At 37.5% G+C, this 14,497-nt stretch overlaps 2 protein-coding genes across 3 annotated transcripts in view; one reads left to right on the top strand and one right to left on the bottom strand.

The window, feature by feature from the left end:
* Positions 1 to 5,429, top strand: part of LOC117381298 (actin filament-associated protein 1-like 1) — a 41,821-nt gene extending 36,392 nt beyond the window's left edge. Inside the window, 7 exon segments of the mRNA XM_055226321.1 lie at positions 81 to 226; positions 820 to 901; positions 1,277 to 1,376; positions 2,481 to 2,648; positions 3,680 to 3,846; positions 4,245 to 4,370; positions 4,886 to 5,429. Of these exon segments, the coding sequence (XP_055082296.1) occupies positions 81 to 226; positions 820 to 901; positions 1,277 to 1,376; positions 2,481 to 2,648; positions 3,680 to 3,846; positions 4,245 to 4,370; positions 4,886 to 4,915 (819 nt within the window). The 3' untranslated portion in view covers positions 4,916 to 5,429.
* A 1,855-nt stretch (positions 5,430 to 7,284) lies between these two features.
* The window catches only part of fgf13b (fibroblast growth factor 13b), a 42,510-nt gene continuing 35,297 nt past the window's right edge, over positions 7,285 to 14,497 (bottom strand). The window contains exon 5 of one of the 2 annotated variants that reach the window (XM_033978846.2): positions 7,285 to 8,409. In XM_033978846.2, the coding sequence (XP_033834737.1) occupies positions 8,270 to 8,409 (140 nt within the window). In that variant the 3' untranslated portion in view covers positions 7,285 to 8,269. The remainder of the gene's footprint in view (positions 8,410 to 14,497) is intronic. The other variant, XM_055226458.1, reaches the window with a different exon arrangement.

Below are 14,497 nucleotides of genomic sequence, written 5' to 3'. Positions count from 1 at the left end.
ATTCTCAGTGGGCATTGCCTCACCTCTCCCCCCCTTGTCCTCCCTCCTCTGTGTCCTCCCTCCTCTGTGTCCCCCCTCAGGCCAGCTGCTCTGAGGACCTGGGGCGTTGGCTGGGTGTGTTATTCGCAGAGACAGGGAGGTCCACTCTGCCAGAGGAGCTTCACTACGACTACATCGATGTGGACACACTAACAGACATACGGCACGCTGCCCGACACTCCTTCCTGTGAGTTTTCTCCTCTGTCTGAGCCAACTACACACAGTTTTACTATTAGCACAATATTTCTCTCAAAAAAACTGTAATTTCCCCATATATTTTCTACAATTCTTTTTAAGCTGCTACATCTTTGAAAGGCAAGTTTATATGTGTTTGAAATCTAGATTTATTTGAGTTAGCATGTTGTTTGTAACTTTATATTATCATTGTGTGACCCTCTTAGTTGTAATGACAGTCTCATCGCAGTCTCAAATGCAGTAGTTCCCACAACTGGTGTAGGTAAAATGAGTAGCTGTGGTATTTTTGTAGTTATATTACTTAAATACCTTTATTTACATTGTAACATTTAAATACTGTGCACCACGAAGGATCATTAATGAGAAGAAATTACTGCAATTAAAGGTATTGTAAGCAGTATGAGTATATAGGTGAAAATTTGAAATAAATTACTTATATACTTGTTTACTTCATGTTTACCTCACATTTTGTTTTATGAAATATGAGGAATATCTGTATCCGGTGCCTTTTAACACAGTACAGTTGCTGATTGCTGACAGCTCATGTGACAGCTTAAATTGACGATGTGTCTGATTGGGTCTCAGGTGGGCCACCAACGCTGCAGCTTCATCGAGTAGTGCTTCCACGGATTCACGCACGTATGACGAGGTCTACGAGAGCATCGAGGTACACGGCACTCGCATGTTATTACCTTTACCTAACATATATTCTATACATTTATAGGAGAAATATTGAAAAGAAAAATCCACAAATGTTGACCCTGATCATGAGTAGTGACTAGACCCTCTGTACCGTCTGCATCTGTATTACATAGTATTGGTCTCTAAAATATTGTGATGTAATCTGAAAGTCGGCAATAATGTACACCGAGAATTCAATTTCACTCTTCCAAAAATATTCCTTCCCCCAGAGCATGGAACTTGTGTAGTTTGAAAAGTAGCCTGAGTGAAGTTGACAGTGTGATTAGGGAAATGGTCTCTGGAGCTGTTCTGACAGTAGTTAATTGTTATGTAAAGTGTTTTTGTGTTGTTTTCCCCACAGGATGAAGACAGAGGCACTCAGGTGAGACGCACCGCCTCCTTCTCCTCCAGAGACTCAGAGAAGACGGAGCAGCAGGCGGCCATCAAGAGACACGCCTCCAGTAAGATGCTTAAACTGTGCTCTAACTTATTAAGGAACTGCTCAGAGTTTAGTTAGGGCTGCCAAAAGAATAATATAGCAATTTTCTTGGAGCCCGATCAGTATTTTGATATTTACATTTTTATCATGATTAAGCTTAGTATCTATATTGCCTTGAATAGGTAACTAAAGTAATCTACTTCTTTTGAGTTTACACTTCAATGCAATTGGTCAAATCCAATAGATATAGCTGTCCAGTGAGGTTCATCTGCTCTTCCTCAAATTTATTTTAATAGATAAAATAAATAGGTGTAGCTGCCACAGGAATTCGATTATAATTGCATTTTCTCCACTTTGCACAGCCCTAATTTTGGTAATAAAAATATAATTGTGTGTGTAAATAACACTTTTATAAGTTACAATAAGGAGTTAACAACTTCTGTTTTTTAGATTATCAGATGATATTTTCAGAAATATAATAGAATGTGCCTGTTACATACATAGACTGTATAAAGAGGTGAACTAAGTGAGGGTGACTTAACGCATAACGTTGAGGTCCAATAAAATGAAGCTCATTGTGGCTAGAAGTTACAGGGGCAAATTTAGAGCCAAATTCCAAATTATGAATTCCGACTGCGAGTATCGTAGCAACCAAAGAGCCAATCCAGAGCAAGAACATTGAAGGCTGCACCACTGGTTTTGCAGGGAGCACTGCTTAGCAATACTGTCAATCAAACCTGTCGCTAACGCTAGCTGGAGCGACCTTGGGGAAAGAAGGTGTCTGATTTGTCTGTTATTAATGTTCATGTCTTGATTTACGGACACAATAGTGAAATAAGAATTCCAGGATCATGTAGAGAAGGTTAATAAGAACATTTTGAGGTTAGAATGACGAGGCTCAGTGCAGCAGTTACAGAGAGAGGAGCGACAGTCGAGTCGATGGAGCTGGAAGTGCGTAGCTGTGTCCATTTATATATACATTTGGTTTGTTTGTTTGTTTGTTTTTTCATATTTTTTCACATTGCACTCATCCCAATATTTTGTTTGTTGACTGCTATTGCTTGGGAAAGACTTGTAACTGATTTTACCTTCAGTAATTGTTAATTTTTCATTTCTCTTTGCCTAGATGTGAATCAGTACGGGCGTTACGGTAAAATGCGAGCGGAGGAGGATGCGCGGCGATTCCTCCTTCAGAAAGAAGAGCTGGAGAAGCAGAAGGAGGCTCTGAAACACGCCCTCACCGCCCTGCGCCGAGACAAGAGAGAGGTCAAAGAGGAGCTGAAGACCGGCTCTGGTCAGACCACTCACCTCCTACACGTACAATACGCACAATACTCACCACCGTCACGCACTGATGATGTCACTCGTCACTATAGAAACCACGCTGCGATCGCACTTGCACACAACAAAACTGGGGCTCAACTAGAACTAGACCATGATTAAACTAGGACAGGACAAAGCCTACATCAAGTCGACATCAGGACTAAACCAGGACCAAACCAAGACAACTGTAAACACAAATATAGAGACAAACAAAAGCATCATTGTTATATCACATTTCCAGGAGAGTTGTAACAGTATTAGGCTAGTTTATCCATGTTTCTTTTGTTTACTTTTTAATATACTTTTAGCTAATGTTAACCCTATGGAGTTGCTGCCTACTTATTAAGATTAAAATGATGCGCGCTACCATTTTTATATCCCAAACTGTTATAGGCCACTAATCCATTTTACTGTCCATCATCTGTCCATTAAATGACTTTTAAACTTACATAGATTTACATAAACAAAGCATTACTACGTACCCATAAAACCCGATTATTTAAAGCTGAAGTTAGACCTTTAGGGCTGATGTAGTTGGTTAACTTTGCAATATACTGTAGAAAAGTTATAAAACAGTAGGAGGAAAAATGCTGACAACCCAAGACATGTTTTTGTAAATAATTGGGCAGCACACTTTTAATAACTTTGCAGTTTTGCTGAAATAATTAGATTTTGCTAACAGAATTTTTTGAGTAGGTAGTTGCTTGTCAAAGTGGTATGGAGTAATTGTTAAAACACTTCAGATTATAAAGTATTAAAATAAAAAAAAGTCTGAAAAGGCACAATTAGTGAAAAAGAAATACCACCAACTGAATGTGAATATTTCCGCAGGACTTGAACACAGCATATCACCGAAATGTATTATTAAGGTCTGCTATTTAACAGATTTGAACCATAGATGTCTTAAAAAAAGGTGTTTGTTAATTGTGCCATAGTATTTCCTTCATAATTCCATAGTCATTAACCCTAGCGCACTGTAATAACATAAAATACGGTTTACAGTGCCCACGTTGGAGCGACGATTATCCGATCTGGAGACTCAGATAAAAGAGAAGGAGGAGGAGCGGGTGGAGCTGGAGCTAAAACTCACCGAAGTCAAAGAGAATCTCAAGAAATCATTGGCTCGTGGATCTTCAACCCCGCCCCCTGACAACAAGACCGCTGCCAAGGTACAACTTAAGACATATCTCTATAGGTTTATATATAGTAGACAGGTGTGAACACAGACTGTGCTGTATTTATGTGGTGTATCTGGTTTAATACTGTCACTGCACATACACTCCCTGTTGAAACCCAATATATTAGATAAGATAGTAGATACTCTGAAAGGAAATTAAAGTGTCAGCGTCATTTACATATACGTGACATTTTGCAGAGTTTTTACCACTTGAAAAATCTAATATTTTGTTTTAAATTGTCGATTGCTATGGGAACAGTCCTCATTTTTCATCATTCTGAAGCCCACGGATAGACCTCACATAATAAATCCCTGCCTCCCTTGTCTCTAAACAGAATTTGCCACATGTAGCTGTTGAAAAGTGTTTAGTGAAAACTCTTTGCCTTCCAGAAACAAGGCAGTAAACCAGAGAGGATCTATAATGAATCGCTGCCGGTGAATTCAGTGTCTGAGCTGCGCAAACGTCCCCCCTCCATGTGCGCCTCCTCCAAGGGCAACGTCATGCAGAAAGCCAAGGTACAGAAAACACTTTATATTACAATTTCACCTTCATGCCCCCTATAGGTTGTTTTCAGATTCTAGTATGTGATGATGACATACTCCCAGATGGGGCGCAACAGCCAGATTTTCCAGTATTTTGTTATGAAATATCCACACAATAATAATCAGGGGCACACTATTAGTGATGAGACCCATGAACTCACTGTACTACAACAAAAATATGCCTTTCAAGTGATATTTTAGCTGCCCCCATGTGTATTAAATATTATTGCCTTGTCGAATGATTAGGACTGATAGAATTTCTTTGTTGCATGTCATTTGAATTCACACAAAATGCAGATTTAGGACACATGATATATAATCGTTTCAGTTTGTAGTTTTGTGCACTGTGGTTGTATGATATGACATGCACGTTTAGCTTTTTAGCGAGTCCATTTTTAGTAGTTTACCTTTTTTTTTTTTTGCATGATCTTAACACCTTTGTGGAAATTAAACTGAACTGCAATTCAGTGCTATCTTTGCTTTTTTAGGAATGGGAAACAAAGCACCCGAACACCTGATGACAAAACCGTTGCGTTGCATTGGTTGAAAGCAAAACTAGACTCAAATATGACAAAATATTGAAATGGCTTTAAAGTGAAAGAGAATGACGATGATAAAGAAAAGATTTATTACCAAAAAAAGTGTAAAGGTGGATTTTGGTGCTGGTGCAGTCCGCTGTAAATGTACCAAATCAGTGTTTTTGGACGTGTGTTTACATTTGAAGGCTGTTGAATGTCCGTGTAATATTTTTAACCCAAAGGGAGAGAAGACTTATAAAATGAACTATTTGATGGACGATGTAAAGAGTGATATTACATGTTTTTATTATTAGTGTTGAGTGAAGTATCCCATGTTGTGAACCACTGAAAGCACATAAAGTTTGACACTGAAATTATAAATGTTTATTATTGTTACAGTGAAGCCGAACATGTCAGGAGTCTACAGTTACTACGATGTGTGTGTTTCATAGTTAACTTTTGCACTTTATCATGTCAAATTTTGTAAATTACATAAATTAAAAAGTTTGTCTACTCTGCCAATGTGTTTTTTGGTTTGTTTTTTTTACATGCAGGCCTCCTACACCAGAAGATTAAAGTGCAAATGATTGAAGATTACACATTTCAATAAAATATAAACATGATTTATTTTAATATTTGACATATTTAGCTAGTTTTCCCTAGTTTGCCAATTTCTGTGACGTTGATAATTGTACTTCCTGGTTTGACATGAGTAGCAGACATGACATAGAAGTAGTTTGCAAAGTGTTATCTAGCAACCACCCTGTAAACAAGCTCTGAAGCACTTCTAATTTACACAAAATACAGTTATGTCAGCTCCTTTACTGTCTTAAATGAACGCTAACTGTCAGAAAATTCAGTTTCTAGCACATGGATGGAACTTCCAACTACACTACATCCACTACTTCCAGATTTTTTAATGCACAACAGGTAGCCTACTCAATGCTCAAGGTTCACTGAATTTTGATAAATATAAGTATCACATTTAGATGCCCCAACTGTCCACTGTCTCCATCTTGTGGCCGGGTTCCTCTTGGCAAATCATGAAACACTTTTGATGCAAGACATTTTGAGTAATTAAATCATATATTATATCATGGGTCCTTTGAATTTGTAGAGTGATCAGGGGAGATTAAATTGACTTTTGTTTGGCCTGCTGTGAACTTGATTAATTAACCGACAGAGAAGAAAAGTGAATTTGTCCAGGCTGAATATATTTTGTACCACTTTGTAGGAGTGATTTAATGAGGCTGGAGAGATAACAGTCGCTGTCCAAGTTTAAATTACATAATAGTTCAACTCAAACTTGGAGGAAGTCCTAAATTTCACTATCGGCCTACAAACCTGATTCATACGTGCAGACAAACGCGATTTTAAAATGAAACGAGTCAAAATAAAAACATTATGTACGTTTTTCGCCAAGAATGATTTTTTTTTTTTCATTGGTGATTGTTGTGATGATGGCAGTTGAGATATGGGACCAATAAACTGAATTGAAACACTTATTTGTGTTTAATGATTACTTAATTTGAATCATTCTAATGCATGTTTCTGTTGTTTTTAGCTTAACTATTTCAAATTTCTATTGTAGTATTTTCTAATGCGCACTGCCCTTTGATTTTATTGCAAAGTGGTTGCTGCTTAAGCGTTAAATCAAAATATGCATTGGCTTAAAATCCCAACAGTAACTACGTCATACATTTGTTGATCCAGTGTATTCATGTAATGTTTAATTTGCTCATTCTCCAAACAGCTAATGCACCAATATGACCAAAGATTGAAATACATTTGTACAATTTTTACTGTATTTTTGACAAACATCTATTTTTTATTTCATTAACAGTAATTTCATGTCTCTGAGGTGCACTGACTTTTACTGCACTGAACCAAATCATTAGGACATCATTAAGACGACCGTACACACAGAAGACTGTTCTTATAAATGTTTGAAGAGGCAGCACTTCTTATGTAGGTGTAATTGTGTAAGCTGCGTTACATAGGGTCCCTTTGGATGGTATGTCCTACTTTAAGTTTGGGAGCTTTTCTTAGAGTTTCTTTCCTAAAAATATGCTGAAGTTGTGTTTTAGTAAAAATGAAAAACACAGACAAATATGATCCAAAAGGGAAAATACTGAAATTGAGTAAGTGAGTTGGAATAAATCATAGAATTTTTGAAGGAACATGTGTTTTATCAATAATTTTGTATTTAATTAACAGTAAGTAAGCTGTAAAAAAATCCCATGTAACCCATTTTAAAGAGCCAAAACTGTATTTTATAAAACTACTAACTCAATAAAGCCATGTTTTGCTTCCTCCATTAACCACAAACTACCAAATCTTCCTGCAAACAATAACGAAACCCATACTTTCTCATTTCTTTACAAACAATTTATTTAGTGCATTTCTAGTTGTCCACAGCATGAACCGAAAATATTAAACTGTTGTAAGTAACTGTGCTCCTAAGTTTTTACCACCAAAGCGGCTCCTGGTCCTATAGCATCGGTCCACACTAAATCATTATGGTGCGTTTTACTATGGACCTGCAGTGCTATGACAACCTTTAAAACTACTGTCTTGACCGGTCGCTCGTCAAGACGCAACCTTTTTCCGGCAAAATCTGACCCTCTGGCATGCTGCTACTGAGGTCCATGCAACAACATACGAACGAACATACAGCAAAAGTGACACAACGGTAAATTTAAACATTGTAAGAAGAAGTAACACGGAAGCATATACAATTGAACTTGCGAAAGCCCTCGGTAATCTTGATATACAACTGAATTTGTTAAAAAGTGAAAACGCACTCCCGGTACTTGCACGCGCTCACTCTCTCAGTCTTCAAACAGGTTTCATTCACGCCTGCATGCAAACTCCCAATAAGTTTACAAGGAATACTTAAAAATAATACCCCAATAGCTCTGTGTAAACATCGCAGTAACGGTAGTAGTAGTAGTAGAAGTAGTTTCGATCCCGATGTCCTTTAACTTTTCGGCACAAACCTTTCTGAAATCTATAGTGTTATAATACTGAGCTCTTTGGTTCTCGGTAACAGTCTTTTGTGGATCATTATCTGTGTGACTGACTAGCTTTGTCCTTGCGTTATCGTACAAGTTACAATCCCAGGCGTTTCGAAGCCGAGGAGCAGAGAGAAAGTTTGATTGTCCGTATAGTAGTTTATATTTACATCAAAGTCAGTCACAGTGGTTCTCCGTTAAGTGGAAGATCGCGCTCCGGTCGTCGTCCCATTTCTCCGAATAATTTTTCCTCTCCTGAGATCGATGTGCAGCTCGCGAACGTATGGAAGTTGTGTGTTTGGATGTGTTGAATGTAAATGGGGAGGGGGGAGGTTGAAGGCTAGGATAAGTCATTGTTGCTGGGGGACTTCCCTCCTCCGTTCAGAAGAGCGGAGGCGCTGCGGCTTTTCGTGGGCGTCCCGGATCCGGATCGAGACAGCTCCGTGAGGTCGTGGAGGGATGGCTCTCTGTACATGGCAACTGCAAAACACAAAAGACAGGACAATGTAAATCAAAAATGCACAGATACAAGGGAAAAGTTTGATACTCGATAATTATGAACAGTTTTAGACAACGCAATATCTTTTTCAACACAAATAGTGGTAGTTTCTTTATTATGCTATGAGTTTTTCCCCAGCACTAATATGGATTTCAATTTTCTTGTAACCCTAGTTAGATAGGCCAAAAAACCCAAATACTGGCCCAATATGTCGTCCAACCAACGATATATCGGGCCAATATTTGGGCTTTTTGGAGATATCAGCTATCACCCTTAAATCTCCAACAGAGCACATTTTGTTTTGGGCGACCGCAGCCTAAAAATACCCGAAGAGTTTTATTTGAACACACAAGTGCAAAGCGATAACGGCCGAAAACGTGACTATGTTGCTCGCTTATGGGTTTGTGGCTCAAAAAATATGGGCAGAGTTATTTAGTCATCGGTTGCTTTGGATTATAAACAAATGGCAATGAAAAAAAACATAATTGTCAAGCAAGTACATTTTTAAATTTTACTTCAGAGTTTAAATCGTTATGTTTGTATGAGAAAACAAACGTCTTAGAATCAGATAATTGGAAATATGGCAAAACTGAAGTCTTTTTTCTGTTATAAAGGTGCATTGTCACTTGTTGTGTGTCTATTGCTCAAAAATGAACTTGTTCCTACTTTTTTTTTACTTGTTTCCATAGAGGTAGATATGTTTAATGCTATACTGTGGGACAAGCCGGTAGCAGACCCTCCCCCAGAAAAGTTACAGTCCCCATTTAAAAGTCAAGCACATTTCCTCACATTTTTATAGAGTGCTTTTCCACTTTCAAGGCCCTCAATTCGCTTTACATCAAGAAACCACTCACCTATTCACACACACATTGATACATCACTGTTGTTACGTTTTGGCCTTGCCTCCGTTTACGCAGATCCACCCACCCAGATCCACCTGGAGCGGCTGTGAGATTAATGTTTCATGTAACATGATATTATTATACTTGATATATTATACTTTGACCTGTATGTTTTTGTGGGTGCCAGTGTGGCACGATGATGTCATAATGTACTTGGAACATACATGGACGTGGAAGTGCTATGTGCATTTTTGTACCAAGACGTGCAAGACGTGTGTTTCTTAAGAAAGACCAGATCAGCATGCTGACTTTGTCTTCATTGAACCCAGATAACATGTACATGTCTGTATATTCTAAGCTAATCATTAAGAGAATGTGACGTGTGCTACTAATATATAGAGCCCACTCTGGAGATGTAAAATTAGGAGATGAAGAGATCATGATGTTGAATCAGTTTGAATGATGCCTGTGCCGAAATAAAGAACCTGGTTTATGGATCTACTTGAGCCTACTGGACTTTTGTTTGCGGTGTGCCTCCGGGAAAAGCTGACAGTTTGGTGACCCCCGACGTGATAATCCTGGAGGCACAGGCAAATCATCTCCTCCACAGAACGCCTGAGAAAGACATCGCAAAAACGAGCTCTCCAGAAAGACGGTACGACAGAGGCCTTTTTTCATAGAATTTCTGTCAATTGGTTTAATGCTAAATTAATGTGATGGTTTTTTTTTGGGACGTTGTGTGAAATTAATTAAGTTATAACTTTAATACTATGTAAAATTTGTAATTATTTCCGTGTTTATGGCTTAGCACGAAGAGATAAAAAAAGCACTAGAATTAATAATAAGTAGCAAGTTTACACTTAGATTAGGTAAAGTGTAATTAGAAACAAATTTAATCATTTCCGTGTTTATGGCTTAGCACGAAGAGAGAAAAAAAGCACTGGAATTAATAATAAGTAGCAAGTTTAGACTTTGATCAGGTAAAGTGTGATTAGAAAAAAGTTAATCATTTCCGTGTTTATGGCTTAGCACGAAGAGAGAAAAAAAGCAAGTTTTATAAAAAATACACTTAGTGGTTAAACTTTACACTAAAAAGAAAACAAAACTTTTAATCAAGTTTACATAAAAATGTGGTACCCAAAAAACTATATGTAACGCTAGCAGCAATTTTTATCAACATGATAAGATCTCAAGGAAACGAACCTGTCCAAATGAATTACACCCAGAATGGACATGAATTATCTTGCCACTGTAAAATTAAAACAGTGTCCGTCAAATTTAGCAAATATCACTAAAATATTAAAAGATCTAAAAGAAGAAAGGAAGTGTTATTTACACTTTGGCTGCATTTATTGCTATCTTTTAAACTTTAGGATCCATATTGGTCATGGCTATATTGTTGTGTTTGCGTTTGGCAGGGAACGCTAAGGTCATGACCTTAAATCCTCCTGTTTCAGCCTCTACCTCGAGTTGGGATGTTGAAACACAAAATAGAGAAGACAGTTGAAATGATTAAATTAGGATAAAATTGGATGGCATTTATTAGTGACTGTATCTTGTTGTGGCCAGATGGGGTATAGTTCTTATAAAGTGTTATTCATATAAATAAATTGACTAAATAAATAAGAATTTAGAAAACAGTTGATATCATTAGATGTTATTAGAAGATATAGATAAATGCTTAATAAATGTGAAATAAAACTGTTATCAAGAAAATATTAAGCTTGTTAAATTTATAAAATAAATAATAATGCATAAATAAAATTAAGAAAATATTAAGATTGTTAAAAAAATAATAATAATAATAAAAAATTAAATAAATAAAATAAATAATCTCAATTAAGAACTATAATAAGGCAATGCTGGCTCCTAGATAGATTTCGCACGCTATCTAAGTAAACCGTTTATTAAATAGTGACTTATTCTATAAAAATCATAGACTCTACGTCTTGAATTCAATCAAAGCAATATCCAAATTGTTATACAGCAGCTGAGAAGGTAATTTAACAAAATACTAAAATATCACAATGTCCCAATTAAATCACGTTAAACCAATTGATAGAGTTCTGGAAAATAAGGCACTTCACGAAGAAACAGATTCCAAAGAAGGCTCGAGAAAACCAGTCCATCATTCAAGACATAATCAAGAAGTGATTACTACTACAAGGAGAAGGGGTGATCTTAAAGGAAGAACTTCTGAGAGAACCTGCTGTGGGAATATATCCAACTCTTGAAGAAAGAACTAGCAGTAAAACATCAAAGAAAAGCAAAGGTCATGAAGCTGGAATAAAGACAACACAGATGCTGATGTTGACATCCTGGTACTGTGTTCCACTCCCAAAGACAGTGATAGGATGACTCTTCAGGTGGCCTACAACATGGAGGCCCCCAAAGCTATGCTGTTTGAGTTCAAGTCCCCCGCTGTCCTGTCCTCTCTGTAAAGCTTCACTGATAACAACCTACTGATAAGCAATGTGCTGGAGTGGAGAGACACTATTGTGGCCAGAATCAATGAGGCCTACAACACTGACATTAACTACGACGTCCAGCTCAGCCAGCTCTTCATCTTTTTCCGCAACTTCATTGTTGAGTTCCAGAAAAATGTCCAAGCTTTTCTGGATGCTGCCATCAAGGTGCTCAGGGAGACCCAGTTCTGTCTTCCTGGCTCTGAGGAGATGACCACCCTGCCTGTTGTTCTGAAGGATATGACCACCAGCATTGCTACTGTTCTTCGCACCACCATCCAAGTTGTCTATGACAACATGGAGTACTACTACAATGCTTTTGTGAACACCTTTAACACTATGGAGCTGCGCATGCCAATCGGACATGTGATGACCATTGGTCAAATCATCGACAATGTCGAAATAACTGGCAAAGGCATCTCTGACCAAATGTGGACTTCGTGAACAACATGGAGAGCCTGGATACTACGCTGGTCAAGATCAGCGAGACCCTGAAAGCGGTTGTAAACAAAACTCAAGAGTTTGTCGTTTCCATCAACTCTGACTATCTGGATGGTCTTTTGGCCAATGTGAACACAGCATACAGATGAGTTGTGACTGCTGTGAAGGACATTGCAGACCGAGTGTCCACCCTGGATATGGAACAGCTGAACCCTGTCTTTGAGTCTGTTGTAGATATGTTTATTTACGTCATCGACTAGTTCAATGTGACTGTGCACAGCACTGTGCAACAAGTGTCTGAGGAGGCTCAGAGATATGTGAAAGCCAGCACTGGCTGCCTGGAGATTGAGCTGCCCCTCCCTTGCTTCAGTGAGGAGCCTAAACAAACATTACCACCAACACACAAAGAAGGAGACTGAAGAACAGAAAAAGTGGGGACTAACTACTGTGAAGTTGCAATTGCAGAAATACCAAACTGAACTTAAAGAAGAAAGCAGTCAAACACCTAACTGCTGATGTTTTTCCACAATTTGGAATTCCACAAGGCATAAGTCAAGGAGTTGTGAACGAATAAATGCCACTGTCAAGAGAACACTTGTGAAGGATGAAGAAAGTCGACCAAATCCGGACATCACTGGACACGGTGACTCTGAGGAGCAACCCCGACCACCTGCTACCACTAGGGCTCCAGAGAAGGAGGAGAAAAGGGGGAGAAGAAGACGAAGGAAAAGAGAAGAAGACGAAGGAAAAGGAGAGTATAGGCCATATTTTTTGAAAAATGTTTTGAAAATTTTCCATGTGTATTCTTGATTATGCTAATTATGCTCATTTCTGTTGTTCTAGTGTTGTACGTTCCCCTTATTCATTGAAGTGTTGAGAATGGCCTCGGACAGCCAACAATCAAAATGGCAAGCCTCGATTAAACCAAGCTGACAACCAATAATACAGGTAAGAGACAATGGGCACTGAAAAGAGTAAAGAGAAGGACACCAAAACTTGTAAAATATTGTTATAAGGGACAAACTTGCAACATACTCTTCAATCTACAGTATGTGAAGTGCTAGACTGTGTGCGAGATGTACCTGCTATAGATCATGCATTAAATGTACAAATTGTCTGTAAGGACACATGTCTGACAAAAATAATGTTTACGATGATAAAGTTATAGAGATCGCCAGAGTTATAACCAGCACCAATGGACAATATAATAAAGAGAAAGATAATTTTGAAACTGACTTACAACAGAGAATTACTTAAAAAAAAATAGGAAAATTATGCTTCTTATCAAACGAACCTAAAACATTGTAGAGGGCGCAAATCAATTACTCAACGATGCAATCCTTTAATATTATCTATCAAAAATCCTACATTTTATGACTCTGGAATATTCCATGGGATTCCAGTGTTCCAGATTTGATACTGTACCTGCAATAGAAAAATAAAGTTAAATTTTGAAGGCTACATCTAAACAACAATTTTGAACCTAATAAACCTGTTCCAGAAAATGATTTAACCAGAGAAACAAATTGAAACAAACAAAACTGAAATATGTAATGAATGAAAATACTTGGCTAAAATGGGTACAGTATACTGCTCAAATACTACATCAATACCATATTCTAATGAAAAAGACCTGACCTGTATACTTAACCTCTTCACTAAAAATCATTTGATAAAACTGAATGCTATCACTTACATAATAAATTACCAGTAGTAGCTTTAAAAGATGTACCATCTTGGACTATGGGAATGGCTACTTGTGTCCTTAAAGATGCAGTTATACATATAGACACAAGAAGTAATGATAAAAATGAAATGGAAAGTTTTACTAATGATTTCTGTTATTAGACTTTATCTTCTGATAATTATGGAGAATTTGCTTTTAACTGAACACACTACTGCTTGTGCAGATATTTGGTGTTATGTGCAAATTTACGTTTGTATGCCATTCTATCAAAAACATGGTCAGGTGTTTGTGCATCAATTATGTTAATTATTCTATTCACTATAAGGTGTAGCAAATTCACTAAATTTAAAACAAATTAAATTGTCATACAGAGTTAACTCAAGAAATAATCATGCATTTAAGAGGTCGTGGTCTTATCAATCTAAACCCAAACCCAAAGGATTGCCTTAGATATGTTGCTTGCCAAAGAATAATAAATATGTATCAAGTTTGAAGCAGAATGCTGTACTTATATACTAAATAATACCTCTCCTGATGGGAGTTTTACTAAGGATCTGAACCACCTTAAGTCTTTGTCCATGGAATTTGCTAAAATCCTGGCGCATCTGAAAACACTTGGTCAAATTGGCTCTAC

The sequence above is a fragment of the Periophthalmus magnuspinnatus genome, chromosome 14 (assembly GCF_009829125.3).
Source record: "Periophthalmus magnuspinnatus isolate fPerMag1 chromosome 14, fPerMag1.2.pri, whole genome shotgun sequence".
NCBI lineage: Eukaryota > Metazoa > Chordata > Actinopteri > Gobiiformes > Gobiidae > Periophthalmus > Periophthalmus magnuspinnatus.
Note: the sequence above shows the minus strand (reverse complement) of the source record. Positions and strands in the feature narration are given on the sequence as shown.